Source organism: Cupressus sempervirens, chromosome 2 (assembly GCF_028749045.1).
Source record: "Cupressus sempervirens isolate cs-2001-9-10 chromosome 2, ASM2874904v1, whole genome shotgun sequence".
Lineage (NCBI taxonomy): Eukaryota > Viridiplantae > Streptophyta > Pinopsida > Cupressales > Cupressaceae > Cupressus > Cupressus sempervirens.
This window is the reverse complement of record NC_143119.1, coordinates 371,272,455-371,289,743: the sequence shown is the minus strand read 5'-3', so window position 1 is coordinate 371,289,743 and position 17,289 is coordinate 371,272,455. Positions and strand designations below refer to the sequence as shown.

General features: G+C 32.6%; 1 protein-coding gene across 1 annotated transcript; it reads left to right on the top strand.

Moving 5' to 3' along the window:
* Positions 1–14,346: 14,346 nt before the first annotated feature.
* Positions 14,347–16,806, top strand: LOC149572682 (DNA replication licensing factor MCM7-like). Its single transcript, XM_089815871.1, has 5 exons — positions 14,347–14,405; positions 15,104–15,281; positions 15,533–15,724; positions 15,890–16,062; positions 16,626–16,806. The coding sequence occupies exons 1-5, from the start codon at positions 14,347–14,349 to the stop codon at positions 16,804–16,806; spliced, it is 783 nt and encodes a 260-aa protein (XP_089671997.1).
* Positions 16,807–17,289: the final 483 nt, after the last annotated feature.

Below are 17,289 nucleotides of genomic sequence, written 5' to 3'. Positions count from 1 at the left end.
AATGTGTTATGGATAAAATAAGCTAATAGTGGTTGGGTTTATAATTATATGACCCATCATATTACTACTGCCATCTAGAATGTCTTAGTGATATCTTAGATATTTAAATAATTCTTTTATCGTAGCTTGGTAAGTATACATGTGTACAAAATTACACAAATGTTGTAGATCCACACTTAGTATTGTATTTCCCCCTTGTGACTATTTAGTACATTGGACATCTAATGATCATCTATGCAATTTTGGAAAATAAAAATATGATTGTCATTACTTAAATTTACACTTATTATGACTAATATTAATCTGCTTTCTAAATGTAACCATTTTTAAATTTGTCATTTACATGCTTAGATGATCAAATTACACTATGATATTAAAATTATTCACTGGTTGGTCCTACAAAAGTTTCTCACATATTTTACCACACAAATGTCAGTGCATGAAATTTTTGCATACTCAACATCATCAATCAAAGAATACCCTTTGATCAAAGTAAAAGAAAGAGACACATGGCACTTTGATCAAACTAATTAGCTGATAAGGTTTTACATTGGGCCAAAGTCTATCATGAAAGTCCCATTCAATTGGAAAAGATGCTAGGAAAATAGTCAAAAAATGTTTCGCAGTCTGAAAATGTTTGACGGTCCTCTAACACTCAAATGTAATGCAAAGAAAAGTGTAGTACAGAGACAAAGGAGCACATAGCCAAAGTATTCGATGAAATGAGAGCACCTCTATCTAAAAATTCATTAGGGAAATGACGTTACCATTTATTTTGGAACCATCGCTTCTAAAAGCACCCTCTGCGTATTCTTCTTTGGAGTGAAGGGTTGGAGCATATTTTTTTGATTCCCATCAAATTCCATAAATTTGTGAGTTTTTTGTGTAGGGGTGCCATGGATTGAGGAGGAGCACTAAATATTTTTGGCTATACTGGAAAAGCGTTGGAAGGGTGATTGGAGAGGGATATCTAGAAACTTTGTTAGAGCAAGAACTCTGACACAAGTGGCTGTCCATACTCAAAAATATCTTCTGAGATAAAGCAGTCTTTTATGAAAAATGTCAATTAAGATTCTTTGATATGTGCCCACATATTCAAAATGTAATCTCTCATTTCCATGACTTAATCAAGATTCCTAAAGAGTTTCTCTATAAAGTACTAATTATTTTTGTTTCCTCTTTCTTTTTTTAGATTACAAGCTCCTTAATATATTATTAATCATTTGGATCTTTGAAGTGCCAAATTTTTTTCTTTTTTTCTGTTATTTTCCAATTAACAAGTTTCTCTATGGATTCAATAGAAAATGATCAGAATCTTGCCTAAATTTATCTGGGTATTTAAAGTTTCCTCCATGCTTATCTTGGGATTTATATTTTTTTTGTACATATATTATTTATATCACATTTTAACCAAATATTTCCATTTCAAATTGCATAATTATTTATCACATTCATCCAACACCATAGAATAGTCGAAAGAAATTTTCACACATTAATTTTAGGTTTAACAAAAGTGCTTTTACACTTTCCTTTTTTAAAATCATAGTGTGATTACACATTTCCCTTATAAAATTTCATGATTATTTATTATTTTTGTTTGATTTATTGTAGAAAAATTTTGTTTGTTCAATATTTTTATAGTAAAAATATTAGAATATGACAACAACAACAACTTGTGTCATAGTTATGTTCAAAGTAAAAATGTAACAGTCTCACAATTCAAATGGAAGGTTAAAATGGTTTATACATACTTAGCTCTAATTTTCACAAAAAACCTGACATTTTATAATTGATAATTGGTGGCTGTTACAGTTGCTTGCATTATGTGTCAATGAAATTCTAAAGCAAATTCTATTAAAACTTATTATGTTTCATTTCTTTATTCTTTGATTTTAATATAATGCAATGTTTTGAGCTATTAGTTTTTAGGACAAGTTTCAATACATTTTCGAAAAAATAAATTCGGTGAGAATGAATGAATCGATATGTATGATAAAATTGATTAAAACATTTGATTTGATGAGGATAAAATATGATTGGAATGAGAAAGGTAGATAGATGCAAGTAGGAAGAGAAGTGCACATGAATAAAGTATTGTATATATTATCTATCCTATTCTTTTACGCCTTAAAAACAATCCTTAAGGAATTATTGTATATGTTGAGTTTTGATAAGTAATCATATTTTTGTATTATATCACATAATTAGAGGTATGTGTTTTTCACCAGTGGCATGTGATGTTAGGGAGTAATGACAGTTGTTTTATATTATCATATTAAAAATAAATATCTACTTTCTTTGATATCAATTTAAGTATTTATTGACATTATTTTAGTTTCTAAAAATTTACATGCACAAGTGTGGAATTTGTTAGGCATAGTAGTATTAGTATTGGAAAATAATTATTTTGAGTTGACATTGTACATAGTTCTATATATCATTCCAAAAATGTATAAATCTACCAAAAAAATCTATACTTGAAAAATTTATATCTAATTGAAATTCATTTTTGGATTTGATTTTCTTCTTTTTCTTTACCATCAATATTGCAAAGTACACTCGTGATCCATGAGAATGTGGAAACTGTAACTTAAATAAGATGGAAACCAAGCTCAATGGAATGATATACAAAGAGATGGAGAGAAAAGACAACATGGAAAACAAATGAAGAGAAGAAAAACATTTATGGTCATAAAAATGCATGTCATGCATACATTGAAACAACTCTAATTAACTAACACTTTGCAAGCTACTACAATTCCAACCATAATTAGAACAACACCAACTTATAAGATTCATTTCTTTAATGTGAACAAATGTTAAAAGATTCATTTCTTTAATGTAGTACAATAAGGAAACATAAGTTTCTTAGGGCATGGTCTTCCATTCCAATGCTACCAAAAAAGAAATTGTTGATCACTAAATTTTCCAAGACATTCATTCTCTAGTTTTATGTTCCAATTACTTTTTATATTACATTTTGTAAGTTAAGCTATAGAAATTATATGAAACTATCAATGATACACTTGTACCTTATTCGTTACAAGCACTAGTATATTTGATGTACGATATTGATGTGGGGTCTTAAACAAAAGATATACTTTGATCAATATGGTTTTGAACTAATTTATTAAAACTAATTTATAAACCTAGCATATTAGTTATTTTGTCAATTTGACTTTATCTCTAGAGTTCACAACTACTTCTATAAAATACTCTTGGATGAAGAGAAAACATTCAATTTTGATCATGCCTTTTTGCTTTACAAATCAACTCTACTTCACAATAGGTGGACTATTTTTTTCTCTTTTTTTCTTCTATATTACATATTTTTTATTTTTTGTAGTCTATTATTAGAATTCATATTTATGAAGGTAAAATATTTTCATTCTCTTTAGTTTTTAATAGTTCTTTTACTAGTCATATAGCATTGGATTATAAGATTTGGAAAATTATTTAAAAATAATAAAATTTAGAAAATTTAAAATATAGTTAAAGAATTAAAAAAAAATTGTTACAAGACCTTGGAAAAAATTAAACATTTAATTGGGTGTGTACATATATATATATATATATATATATATATATATATATATATATCATCTTAAAGATTTTACTCATTATATTATTTGTAGTTAGAAAACTTGTAATAACTATAGAAAATCCAAAGAAAAAAATAGATTATTAAAATTTGTAACTTAGAAAATCCTCACAATCACCCTGTAACCCCCCCGCCCACCCTTCACACTAGCGCAGATGTTAATAGTAGACCATTCTTAGCAAATTTTTGTAATTTTACTATATTTATTTAGCAATTATATTAAATCATATAAATGGATTTTTTATATTTATTATGTAATCAAAAGAAAAACATGATAATTTGATGAATCAATAACTATATAACTACAAAAATAGATAATGCTAGTTTATTAATGCAAACTAAATGTAAATGTAATAATTACAACATTCCCCCCTTAATATATTAATCTAAACAAGAGTGGATGTTGCAATGGTTTTAACCTACACCTTATACATTTTGATGAAGTTGCTGGAAGAATCTTCCTTGTTCACTCAAGAAACACCGAATTGATTTCATAAGTGGATCTCCTAACTGTAAATCCTAAAGTTATCTACATGAATTCTCCCACCTCTCTTGAACAATGAGACACATTTCCTCTAAAATTCCATGTCTCTTTCGAGAGTGTCTAATGCCTCTTTGAGTACAAGATGTGAGACACCTTTCCTTTTAAAGTTGACATCTCCTTGAAGTGTATCAAACTCCTCCTCTAGTATTATAGAAACAATCATCACCAACATATTTGCACATGGATGTCTTTCCTCCAATATCCTACATCTCCTTTGAGTGTGTCTAAAACCTCCTCAAGTTCTTGATAAATCATAAAAAAATCCTGCCACCCCACCCACCCCACTATAGAAAACATAATCATGCTACCAAGACCCCTCTTTTCTTTATGGAAACAAGTATGCCAAGTCCCCTCTTCTCTTTAGGGTTAAAACTACCAAGCCCTAGCTTTATACGAACATGTAAATAGTTTCTTCTCATGCAATAATCATCTCTAAGTGAGAAGCTAGCTCAAGTTGAAAAAATTCCTACTACCTCGATTTCCTCCAACCTCTTGTCATGTCTTTTACTCCCTAAAGTATAAATCTTTTATCTACTCATGGACCTTGAGGAGAACTATCATCATTATGAGTCATTTGTATGTACTTCATATCAACAAAACTTTTTCTCACCTTTAGTTACAAAAAAATTTGTAGTTTTCTTCAATTTTCCATCAACGAGGTCATTAGCCCATTTAATATAGTTCATTTATGTATGTCCATAAAAATATAAGACAAAGGGGTACATAACCAAAGTATTCGATGAAATGAGAGTGCCTATAATTGAAATTTCATTAGGGAAATTAAATCACCATTTATTTTGGAACCACCTCTTCTAAAAGCACCCTCTGCAGATTCTTCTTTTGAGTGAAGGGTTTGAGCATATTTTTTGTGTAAGGAAACTTTGCAATAAAGAATATAACCATTTCCACATAACCCATAATAGATCTGAAATAAACACAGAATTAAAATCCACATGCAAGAGAATAGACAACATACCCATAAAATTGTGACACAAGATATACCGTGGGAAACCCTCATTGAGGGAAAAACCCAGCCTCCAAAAGCATCCATCACCATGTATTATTCAGCAAAAATACCATTGCCATACAACCATGGAAGCCTTCATGGCCATAGCCACAACCGAGAAAACTATGTGAACAAGCATGAATCCACACATCCCATGCCATGCTTTCAACCTTCACAAATGCTCCCTTGGCTAACCTGTCAAGCCTTGTCCCGCTCGACTCTTGCCTTTTGTCTTCTCCTTATCACTCTCTTTCTCTATAACAACTACCCTTGTGGCTGCTTATATAGTAGCAAGTCTCACAAAACCACCAAGTGGTATTACATAAACCATGTGCTACCTAACCCACTGACCCCACATTTAATATTGGGCATTTAATTCTTTTCTCCAATATTAAATAATTACATAAAATATTATCACAATGTTACAATACAACTCATCAAGAATATTCCATGGAAATCTTTACATGTTGCACGTCCATCTAGGCACAACATAAAATAAAATAATAAAATAACAATATTATGCAATGTGTGCAACACCCATTACCTCAACATTTTGATTCCCATTGAATCCTATAAATTTGTGAATTTTTTGTACAAGGGTGCCATTGATTAAGGAGGAGAACTGGATTTTTTGGCTATACTAGAAAAGCTTTGGAAGGGTGATAGGAGAGGGATATCCAGAAGCTTTGTTAGAGCTAGAACTCTGACACAAGTGGCTAGCCTTACTCAAGAGTATCTTCTAAAATAAAGCATTTTTCCATGAAAAATGTCAATTAAGATTCTTTGATATGTGCCCACATATTCAAAATGTAATCTCTCATTTTCATGACTTAATCAACATTCCTAAAGAGTTTCTTTATAAAGTACCAATTATTTTTGTTTTATCTTTCTTTTTTTAGATTACAAGCTCCTTAATATATTATTAATCATTTGGATCTTTAAAGTGCCAATTTTTTTTCTTTTCCTCTATTGTTTTCCAGCGAACAAGTTTCTTTGTGGATTCACTAGAAAATTGACTAGAATTTTGCCTAAATTTATCTGGGGATTTAGAGTTTCCTCCATATTTATCTAGGAATTTATATATTTTTTTTGTACAGGTATTGTTTATATCACACTCTAACCAAATATTTCCATTTCAAATTGCATAATTATTTATCACTTTCATCTAATACCATAGAAGGGTCAAAAGAAATTTTCACACTCTAATTCTAGGTTTAACAAAAATGCTTTTACACTTTGCTTTTTTAAAATCATAGTGTGATTACACATTTCCCTTATAAAATTTCATAATTATTTATTAATTTTGTTTGATTTATTGTAGACAAATTGTTTTGGTTCATTATTTTCATAGTAAAGTTTAATGTTAGTATATGACAACAACAAAAACTTGTGTCATAATTATGTTCAAAGTAAAAATGTAATGGTCTCACAATTCAAATGGAAGGTTAAAATGGTTTATACATACTTAGCTCTAATTTTCACAAAAAAACCTAACATCCTATAATTGATGGATGTTACAATTACTTGTGTCTTGTGTCAATGAGGTTATAAAGAAAATTCTATTAAAACTTATTATTGTATATGACTAAAGTAGTGTATATATTATCTATCCTATTCTTTTATGCCTTAAAAATAATGCTTAAGGAATTATTGTATATGTTGAGTTTTGATAAGTAATTTTATTTTTTAGTATATCACATAATCAAAGTTATATGTTTTACACTAGTGGTATGTGATGTTAGGTAGTAACGTCAGTTGTTTTATATTATTATATAAAAAATAAATATCTACTTTCTTTGATATTGATTTAAGTATTTATTGCTATTATATTAGTTTCTAAAAATTTGCATGCACAAGTGTGGAATTTTTTTTTGAAATAAAAGAATCCAAAACAAGGGGCCTGGCTCATTCCAAACTAGTTAGACGACTACCAACAGATAACCATTAGATCAAAACTAACCCCTAATGCTTTTTAAAACAAAAGAAAAGTTTATACTATAAATATTACAATAACTATAGGCTTTAAACAAAATGCTTATTAACAAGCAACAAAAGTTTATACTAAAATTATAAGATATCTACAGGCTTTAAAAAAAATTCCTGTTAATCGACAGAATTCACTTAACAAAAATAAAGGCATGATAGCCTTAAAATCGAAAAAGTCTGTAAACCAACAGATTAACATCATGTAGAAAAAAAGGAGGAGGGGAGCCCTTAAGATTTCTTGTCCTCCTTCTTCCCTAGGAGGACATTCACCCAGTCTTTTGCCAAGAAGTCAACAAGTAGCTTGGAGTCCTCTCTAGGTCTCCTGCGACATCCTTCAATAGGCACAGAGTGGTAGCCGTTGCATGAGTGACTTTAACCGTAAACTTGGTTAACAGTCATAGGTAAAAGCACAGATCTGTGTCACCATTTATGATACCAAAACCTATTTTGGTCAAATCTTATTTCTCTATCAAGACTTAATTTTTCTCAAAAACTAAAAATACCCTTTTATAGATCTTAGATTCAATATCATCATTATATAAATTTTTGAGTGCTTTGATTAGTTATAATATGTAATAATCCTGAAATATTATAAGTTGATATTTCAACATTTCAAAAGATGCTCCCTCAAAAAAGGAAAAAAATAGTAAATCATATCAAAAAAATAAAAAAAATTATATTTATCTCTAGAGGAGAGAATCCTCTTCATGACTATGTAATTTTTTTCAAGAAGATATAGATTTGATAGGGAAGTTTTGACGGGAGGAAAACATTGTTGGACTCTGATAAGGTTGAACTCGAGTACTATAGCAAAGAAAATATACATCAAAAATAATTATTTCTTTTTTTGTTCACTAGCTAAACATGTCATCTATAAGATATTTTCAAATGAGAACAAAAAAAGATGATTTGCATGTACTTGTTTGACGGGAACTACAACCTATATTTTTTACAGTGAAAAAAGGGACTTCAAAATAAAATAAAATGAATAAATTCTTACTCAAAAAAGTTATAAAAATTATAGGCATAAAATTCATCCAATTCTACACATTTCATTAGTTTACATCATCTTCAAATTTTAAATACAAATACCATTTTTCACTAATAGATTTGGCATCGATTTGCGATGGCTATGTGTCGCAATTACGACAGCAATGTGTCGCCACTGCGATAGACATAGAGTTTATAGTTATTTAGTCACAATTTATGACGTCTACCCTTGCCGTCACATTTGCGATGCCTATCCGTCGCTATGCAGCCACCTTGTTGTCCTGTCATCCTTGTCACAATTCTTGTGTTTTTCATCACAATTGCGACGGGGTTGCCATCGCACCTACAACAACCCCGTCGCAATTGGAGGGTAGGTGTGATGGAAACCACGTCACAATTCTTGTGTTTTTCGTTGCAATTGCGATGCCAACCCCTCCAATTGCGTCGAGGTTATTGTAGGTGCGACGGCAACACCGTCGCAATTGCGACGGTCGAAGGATTAAAACAAAAAAAAAAAATATTTTGTGCTTTAAGCTGTCCTTCAATTGATATTTGGATGCCTTTATTGAGGGTTTATGTAATAGGACCAGTGCTGCTTCCATAGGCAAGCCATGCATTATGCTAGAAAGGGCTGAGAGTACTTTGTCTCAAAATGAAGCTCTCTTTAGCCTGGAACTGGGTTGCTCAAACTATCTACTAGTGCCATGTTTTGCCTGTGATAAGAAAATGTACAAGATAGAAAATAAAATGTAACATCCATTGGAACAGGCTGAAGAGATCAATAAGGCAAACTCACTCACCTATACAATTCTGATGATTTATAGATTTCACTAAAGTTGACACCTAGACGGCGCTCTTCTGACATAGAAGTTACTTCCATCATCCACGTAGCTGGATTATAACCTTCCTTGATCTGTGGAACCCCCTCAATGGCCTACATGAATCATTTTCAATTAGCTGAAACATATATGATGATTGCAGCTAGTGCTTGACTCTTAAGCTCAACGTATTGAGAATGTTTGCTAAAAGCTTAGTGGTCAACACCATCCGGCATGACCAATTCCTTGTATATAAAATCAACTTCCTGTTGGTTCTAGTACAATAAACTATGACTACTTACAACTCCAAAATTCAAATTGCTCATCAAAAGGTACCAAATTCAGATCTAAATCTCTGAACAGAATAAAACCGTAGTGGATGGCATCTTACCGAAAAATATTCTATAAGTTTGTTAGAATTGTGACCAAGTGGACCTGCATAGATAAACTGACCTCCTCACTTCATTAAGAATAGCTGCAGCATATTTCATTTAGCTTTAAGAAGATGCCAATTTTAAATGCTTCACAAAGCTATTTTAAGAAAACCAAATCTTTACCTCGTCAAATACCTCGAAGATATCAATACTAGGCTGATGGATTGTGCAAACAATAGTTCTCCCCGTGTCAACCAGATTTATCTTGTTAAAGTCTTTTTATGTAACCTGCAATAGTTATATATTCTACAAGAAAAGTGTGCAAGATATAGTGCAATAATTATATGTTTACTACATTGAAATGTTTGTAAATAATGGGAAAAAAATTGTCATGTGTGAAAGTTATGATGGTGTTACGATGATATTTTTTTTGGAGGATGGGTGTGTTTTCACAAAAAAATATCAAACATGTATTTATGATATGTAGTATTTCAAAATTATGCATAAGGGCAAAGAAATACATTGCATTAGCTCAGAACTAGAATGTATTTAACTTCTAAGTCAAACCCTCAAAATCAATCAAAAACTACAAAAGGTAAATGCCAAGCAACAAAGAAACACTTGTCGGATGAGCCAGTAAGGCTGGCTGCTATGATGTATGATCCATGAGGGGGTTGTAGTTCTTAATGAAAAATTCTAGCTTTGTTTTAACTCCTAATTTGGTTCAGTTGTTCCACATCAAATACATTAGCCATTACAGAGACTCTCAATTAATTATTTTAGCATTAATTGGTGCCATAGAATTATGAGACTAATAATGTCCCAAAAAATTTCAACCAATTTGTTTTTAGTACAATTTGCCCTATAAAAGCCATGGGACCAGCTGATTTATGAGTCTCTTGAACTTCTTAGCAGTTTAAGTGGCTCCCCTCTCTTCATGGGACTATACCCTAAGTAGTTGTGATTTCTGCATAGGGGTATAAAAACTTGTTTTTGTTTGTTTTTTACAATATTCACTAAGATGATTTGCCTACAAATGACACAGGAAGCTACAAAAATGATGTTACTTCTATTTTTGAAATGAAAATTGTGTGTGAAAGATCTGCATAGCTTTTTGACAGTTTGTGGTAATTTTTCTCATATATTTGAGTACCTCAAGGAGGCACAAAATGCTCATCAGGCTTCACAAGTTTTGTTTACCATCTTTTACGATTCAGAAGAACCAGTGTTGTGCAATTTGAAAGCTAAATTCATAATAAAGTGCTCTCGATTGATCCATTTCTACTCAACTTATATAGGCAATGGTGATGTAATAGCAATCACAAACAGTGACATGGAAAGGAGAAATGTTGTGCTTATTGTGACGGGCCAAACAAAATGAATTGCTAGTGATGTATTTGCATTTGAAAAGAATCACTGTATTTTTAGATGAAGAGCTTGTGGAGTTCTTGTCAGATTTGGAGGCAAGAAGTCAACAAGTTTGATTTTCCTCCTAGCATAGGGCCTCTTAGAGCACTCTACGATTACAGATCATGCAGTGGGCTTGTATGCAGTGGAAATGATCTGCATAGGGCCTCTTAGAGCACTCTACAATTACAGATCATAATTGCAATTTGTTTATGTTGATGGAGAATTTTATTTTGGTGAAGACAAAGACAATATTCAAGCATTGCTGGTACCAGATGATCGACCTCATACTTAAAACAATAACAGCCACAAAACTATATATTGGGATGGCACATAATGAAAATTTTTGGATTTATTTTGTTCTTAGCTACTCATCTCAAGTCGTAATTTCTGGAGGACATATCGACTTTTATATATCCAATGACTTATATGAATAAAACAACAATTATATATCTCACAAAGGTAGAAGTATAATGAAGTGTGACACTAATAAGGCACTGAGATTGAAAAGTTAATTATTTTGGGTGACCCATCTGGTAGGTGAACCAAATAAAGGAGCTGTGTGGTGGGACAAATGCCACAAATAAGACCTCATTCAATTAAGAGGACCGTGGCTATGATGTGCCAACACAATGGATAAAATTGCTAATCATTGACACAACTTCTCATTTATAAAATCCTTAAAGTTACCTTGACATAACAGTAGTGAATATGTAGGGGGAGCAATTACTGTCCTTTGGGGAGCTTCTAATCTTCTTGCAAGGGATTGCATAAGATTGATAAAGCAATATTATATTGTTGATTGAACTGCTGACATCTTTGCATTTACAAGGAGTTGGGAATGAAAATACACATCCATTCATACAAGTACTCTAGGGTTCCCATATCAATATCAATGGGATGGAAATAATTTTAGATTTCAAATATAAATTTTAAAGGCTTTATCTTGGAAAAATATAAGGTGTGGATATATGTGAATGAGTAAGAGTACGTAGTGTGTGTGAAATAAAAAAGAAGACCAATGGAGCACAACACACGCTAGAATCGCAACATAATATGGGAGTACAAACAGTATATCCAAATTGTTGGACAAATTGGCTTAAGGGAATGTTACCAAGAGATGGGATGCATCGATTGGAGATTAAGGGCATGCATAAATATTTTCGTGAAAGAGAGTGTATGTGATATAAAATAGAATACTAAAACAATAACGGATAATATGGCTAATCCAAGATGATTTGATTATGTGGTATTTGTAAAACCCATTAGGAAGAGCCAAACCATCTTAGCAAACTATCAATATGGTTAGTCTCTCATTCTACATACTACGACATTAACCCTTCTTGATATGTGTAACCCTTGTACTTATGAAGTCCTTGCATAGCCATTGGAGTTCAAATGTTGTACTATGAATTGATATAAGAGTGGTGATCTCTTATGAAGCATTGGAGTTTATGAGTGTATCACAACCTATATGGAGAATTAACACACATTCGTGTGTTTTGGGGTAGGGTGGTTATTTGAGTATCTTATTGAGCTTCACTTTGTTTCGAGAATAGTTTAATATTCTCTACTAAACACGGCCAACCACGTGAAGGTGGAAGCTCATTTGGCCCCACCCCCCTCCCCCTAACATCACTCTACATTCCTCGTTAACATCTAACATTCATTCATTCTTTCAACCATTAATAAAATGTAACATTCAATCAATATCACATGATAAAATTCAATCAATATCACATGATAACATTCATTAACACATTAGATTCATTAACATGCAACATTCATCAATATTTTGCATTAACACATAATTCATGAACATTCATTAGCACATAATTAAATTCATTAAGACATAAAATACAGTCATTATCAATTAAGGTATGTAGTGACAATCATTTCTTTTTTTTCTTTCTATTTCTTTTTTCTATGTAAGCTCTAAGAGGAGCATCAATGTCATCATTAATTCCCCCCTCATCAGTCGTTCTGTTCTCTATTCTTGATGATCTCAAATTCCTATGCTGTTGCAAAGGGGGGTCCTCTGCAATAACAAATAAAAGAGTTAAATTAAAAATAATTTATTATAATTGTTACAAGTATTTAATTATTTTAAATAACATAACTGTGTCTCTTTACTTGATTTGACCACATCATTTTTTCTGGACTCAATGTCAACATGGTCATGAACATCGACCCCTCGATCCTCTACAACTGCTATACAAAATGTTACGTTAATCCAAACACCAATTGCAATTACATATAAAAAATTTAATAGAAAATGTATACCTCCACCACTGGGATGCACATCATGCGAACCTTCGACATCCACAGATTGTGTACAAGGATTGTCAGGCTGCATTCCAACATCCTACGCATTGTTATCATTGCTTTCTTAAAACAGATATACTCACTTTATATTGGAACTTAACATCAAATAGACTAATTGGTAAAGTATTCAATTTGAAATAAATTTCATTTAGCTTATTTACCTGTGGCTTAGATGCATCAGTATTAGAACCTTCCACACTAATTTCAGCTCGTAGCCGTTCAGCCATAGCTCTATAGCCTTGTTGGAAGCCAATTCTCTTATCGTCTTCTGTGAGGCATCTTAAAATTGCAACTTAAACTTGCATGAACTAATTCAGTTGTCTTGATAGGGTTCAAACTTAGGTATTGATCTTATTGTTTTTGCATGTTGCAAATTTTGATAATAAGCTCGTGACATTGAAAAGTCTCAAACTTGATCCAAATTTTGATAATAAGCTCGTGACATTGAAAAGTCTCAAACTTGATATGAGACTGGTTCTGACAGATCTCAACTTTTCATAATGAGCTTGTTATTTTGATAAATCTCAATCAGGGATTAGTTTTGCCCTTTGCTGCAATTTGAAAAAATGACCAAACATCATTATCTAGTATGAGTAGCCAGCATGATTCTAGAGTAACTCTGTATTATCAGTGAAGAAAATATCAAAAATCAGAAATTGGGTACAATCAATATGTTATGGAGGGACATGTCTCCAGTTAAATTTGCCACACAAGTTATCTAAATAGCCTTAAATAATTGGAGTAAATTAACAAGAACCAACATCATCATATTGCAACAGGTCAACAAATTAGTTTGATTAACTCCTTCCCTATCTTGTAAATAGAAGCATATTAAAAGTTCCTTCTTCCTCAATTCTCCCGTCCTTTCTTGTCCCCACTTTTCTTCCTCCTGCCCTTTTGCACCCTGCAACCGCTTCTTAGGTTTGCCCATGTAAAACCTCTCCTCATCCATGCTCTATTATAAGCTCTATTTATCTTTATGCTCTACTATTGAAGAACAATCAGGTTTGACACTTTTAAAAATGTCTCTGCCCCTACCGAGACCATTGTGGGTTTGTGATCCATGTCCTGCTGCTCTTCAACTACTTCCTTGCACTCAAGCTTCTTGGGCATTTCAGTAACTATTTTTTTTCCCCACCAAATAAAGATGAGGGAAAGTCTTCCTCTGTGAAGTTGCTTTTTTTTGTTTTCTCTTCCTGGCACAATCTGTAGCCACGTGCTCTATTTGAAAACATTTTCTGTTGTTTCGTCATAATCCAGCAGTTGCACCTAAATGCCTTTTGCAATTTTCAAATATGGATTTTCTGGATGAGCTTTTGCCATATCCATCTCAACCAGAATGCAAGCATAAATGGTATGAAGTATTCCTAAAGAGTCTTTGTCCATGTCTAAAAATCTAGCCAGGGTGTTAGATGCCAAAAAGCCTCAAAAGAGGTAGATAAACTAGTATTGCAGGGAGTGAGTTAGAAGTCTAATTAGATATCTTGTCGAAGGATTCAGTGAGAAGGTTAAAAGGTGGGTACCAAGGATTCAACAATAACAGATGCTTATCCTCTTAGTTCCATTGATGCTCACACACAAATTTCTTCCCGTCTCACATATCCACCTCAAAAATCTCTCATGTCCAAGGGTAAAGTTGCATATCTCCTTCCAGAAAGGAGCTCCAACTCCAATATCTATTTGTTTAGTTCACCAAGGCCTGGCCAAAAACCTTTGAATCTCACTATCAATTCCATCTCTATAAAAAGATTTTTGCAATTTAACCAAACACATTTGCCAAACCATTGAGATTTAATACTTGCATAAGCAATCAATCTGTATTTGGACTAGGTCTATGATTCCAAGAACTATAATTGTACTTTTTTTCATAAGATGGAGCCTGTGAATCGCTTCCGAGCACACAAGTCAATAGTCACGTGGCCTTTCATTGGAAAATTTTGGTAGATATTAATTGGTAATAAGCTTCTATGATTTATGTAGCTGTAATCTTGTGTTATATCTTACCGATTTACCTTTTTTTTTATAAATATTGTTTATTCCTTTGCACTCTAGGTATGTTCTGCAAGGTGATGAACAAGAACAAATCGAAAGGCTAGCTGAGGATGGGGACATTTACAACAAGCTTGCACGTTCTTTGGCTCCAAAAATATTTGGTCATGAGGATGTTAAGAAAGCTCTATTGCTTCTACTTGTGGGTGCTCCCACTAAGAAACTGAAGGATGGTATGAAGGTATGATTGATGAATTTCAAATGGTAGAACCCTTGTAAGTTAAGATTATGAACTGTTCATTATTACAACTGATGGATTTCTATTATATTTCATGTATTCTTGGCTGGATAAGTTACCCTTGTTTTTGATGCAGTAGGTGTGACCTTAATAGTACAACTGGTTGTAGCTAGAGCCAAATATCTACCGACTCACATCAATTCCAATTGTTTCTACTCAAGGAACTATATAGCTAATTTTCATTGAATTCACAGATTAGGGGCGATTTGCATGTCTGCTTGATGGGAGATCTTGGAGTAGCAAAAAGTCAGCTGTTGAAACACATGGTCAGTGTGGCACCTCCTAGAGTTTACACCACTGGGCGAGGAAGCAGCGGTGTAGGTCTCACAGCTGCTGTTCAAAGGGACCCAGTTACAAATGAGATGGTTCTTGAGGGTGGTGCCCTGGTATGAGTAATTCAATGTATTGAACTATTAATGGCATTGTAATTGTGGGTTGGGATGTTAGTCAAATGTTCTGTAAGGTTGATCGTGGAAGGCATAGCTAATATCTGTATTTGGTACATATAGAGCTGCTGAAGTAACATTTCAATTTTTTGTGGGATGAATCAGGTTCTTGCAGATATGGGTATATGTGATATTGATGAATTTGACAAAATGGATGAGACAGACCATACTGCTATTCATGAAGTGATGGAGCGACAGACTGTGAGTATTGCAAAGGCAGGCATAACAACCTCTTTAAATGCAAGAACTGCAGTTCTAGCTGCTGCTAATCCTGCCTGGTATGAATTGAATCATTGATCTCTAATCTGGTTTAATGTCAAAATGAATTGTTAAATCTTAGATTCTTGAAACCTTCAGGCCAGTGTGAAGGGTATTTATGCTCAAATTCTATAAGAACGAGGGATTATTAATTTGAATTGCTGAATACATTTCATACCATTTCCAAATTAGCAGCATATTGAGTGACAAATTTGTTACATTTTTTCCCCTTTTGATTGCTTCAATTTTGTTTCTTGTGATCTGACACTTGTAACTGCGACAGGGGTTGGTATGATCTCTGAAGAACTCCTGCAAAAAATATCAATCTTCCTCCGGCACTGCTTTCCCATTTTGACTTAATGTGGCTGATACTTGACAAAGCTGACATGGATAGTGATTTGGAAATGGCTAGACACGTCTTATATGTGCACCAAAAGTGCAAGCTGCCTCCTTTGGGTTTTTTCTCCTCTTGATTCATCCATACTAAGGTGAGTAATTGACTGATCCCTAGATTCTAATTCTTCAACTTACATACTATAATTTTGACTGCATTAATTACATTCTCACGAGTTAATTTCACCAGGGCATATATAGTAGCTGCAAGAAGAACGATGCTTTCTGTACCCAAAGATTTAACAGAGTACATTGCCAGTGCATATGCTGCCATGAGGCAAGAGGAAGCACAGAGTGATGCGCCACATTCTTACACCACAACAATAACACTTTTAAGCATTCTTCGAATCTCAATGGTACTAAGATTCTAATAAATAGTACATTTGTGTAACCATATCACTTTTAAGCATTCTTCGAATCTCAATGGTACTAAGATTCTAATAAATAGTACATTTGTGTAACCATTTATAGTCTCTAAGATGACATTGTTTTTTTAATTTATGTTCATATACTTAAATAAGTTGATGTTTGGGTTTGTACATCATGACCTTTTTCCAAGACAAGAAGATTATGAAAGAAAATTGAAAGAGTGAGCTTATACAAGTTGTCTACCTATCCAGATTTTTCGGTCTTCTCGTATCTATTCATCTCTAGCTCATTCTTGCAATTTTCTACCATTATCTTCATAGTCTAACTTTCATTGTGTATGTTACTAAATTATATTAATTTTCGAAAGATTTCAACAGTTCCATAAAATATATTAATAGGTAAAATATCCTTGATGATTATTATGCATCTAAGATCTTTGACTATACCATTATTATAACATCATATTGAATCCAGCTGTATGAAGG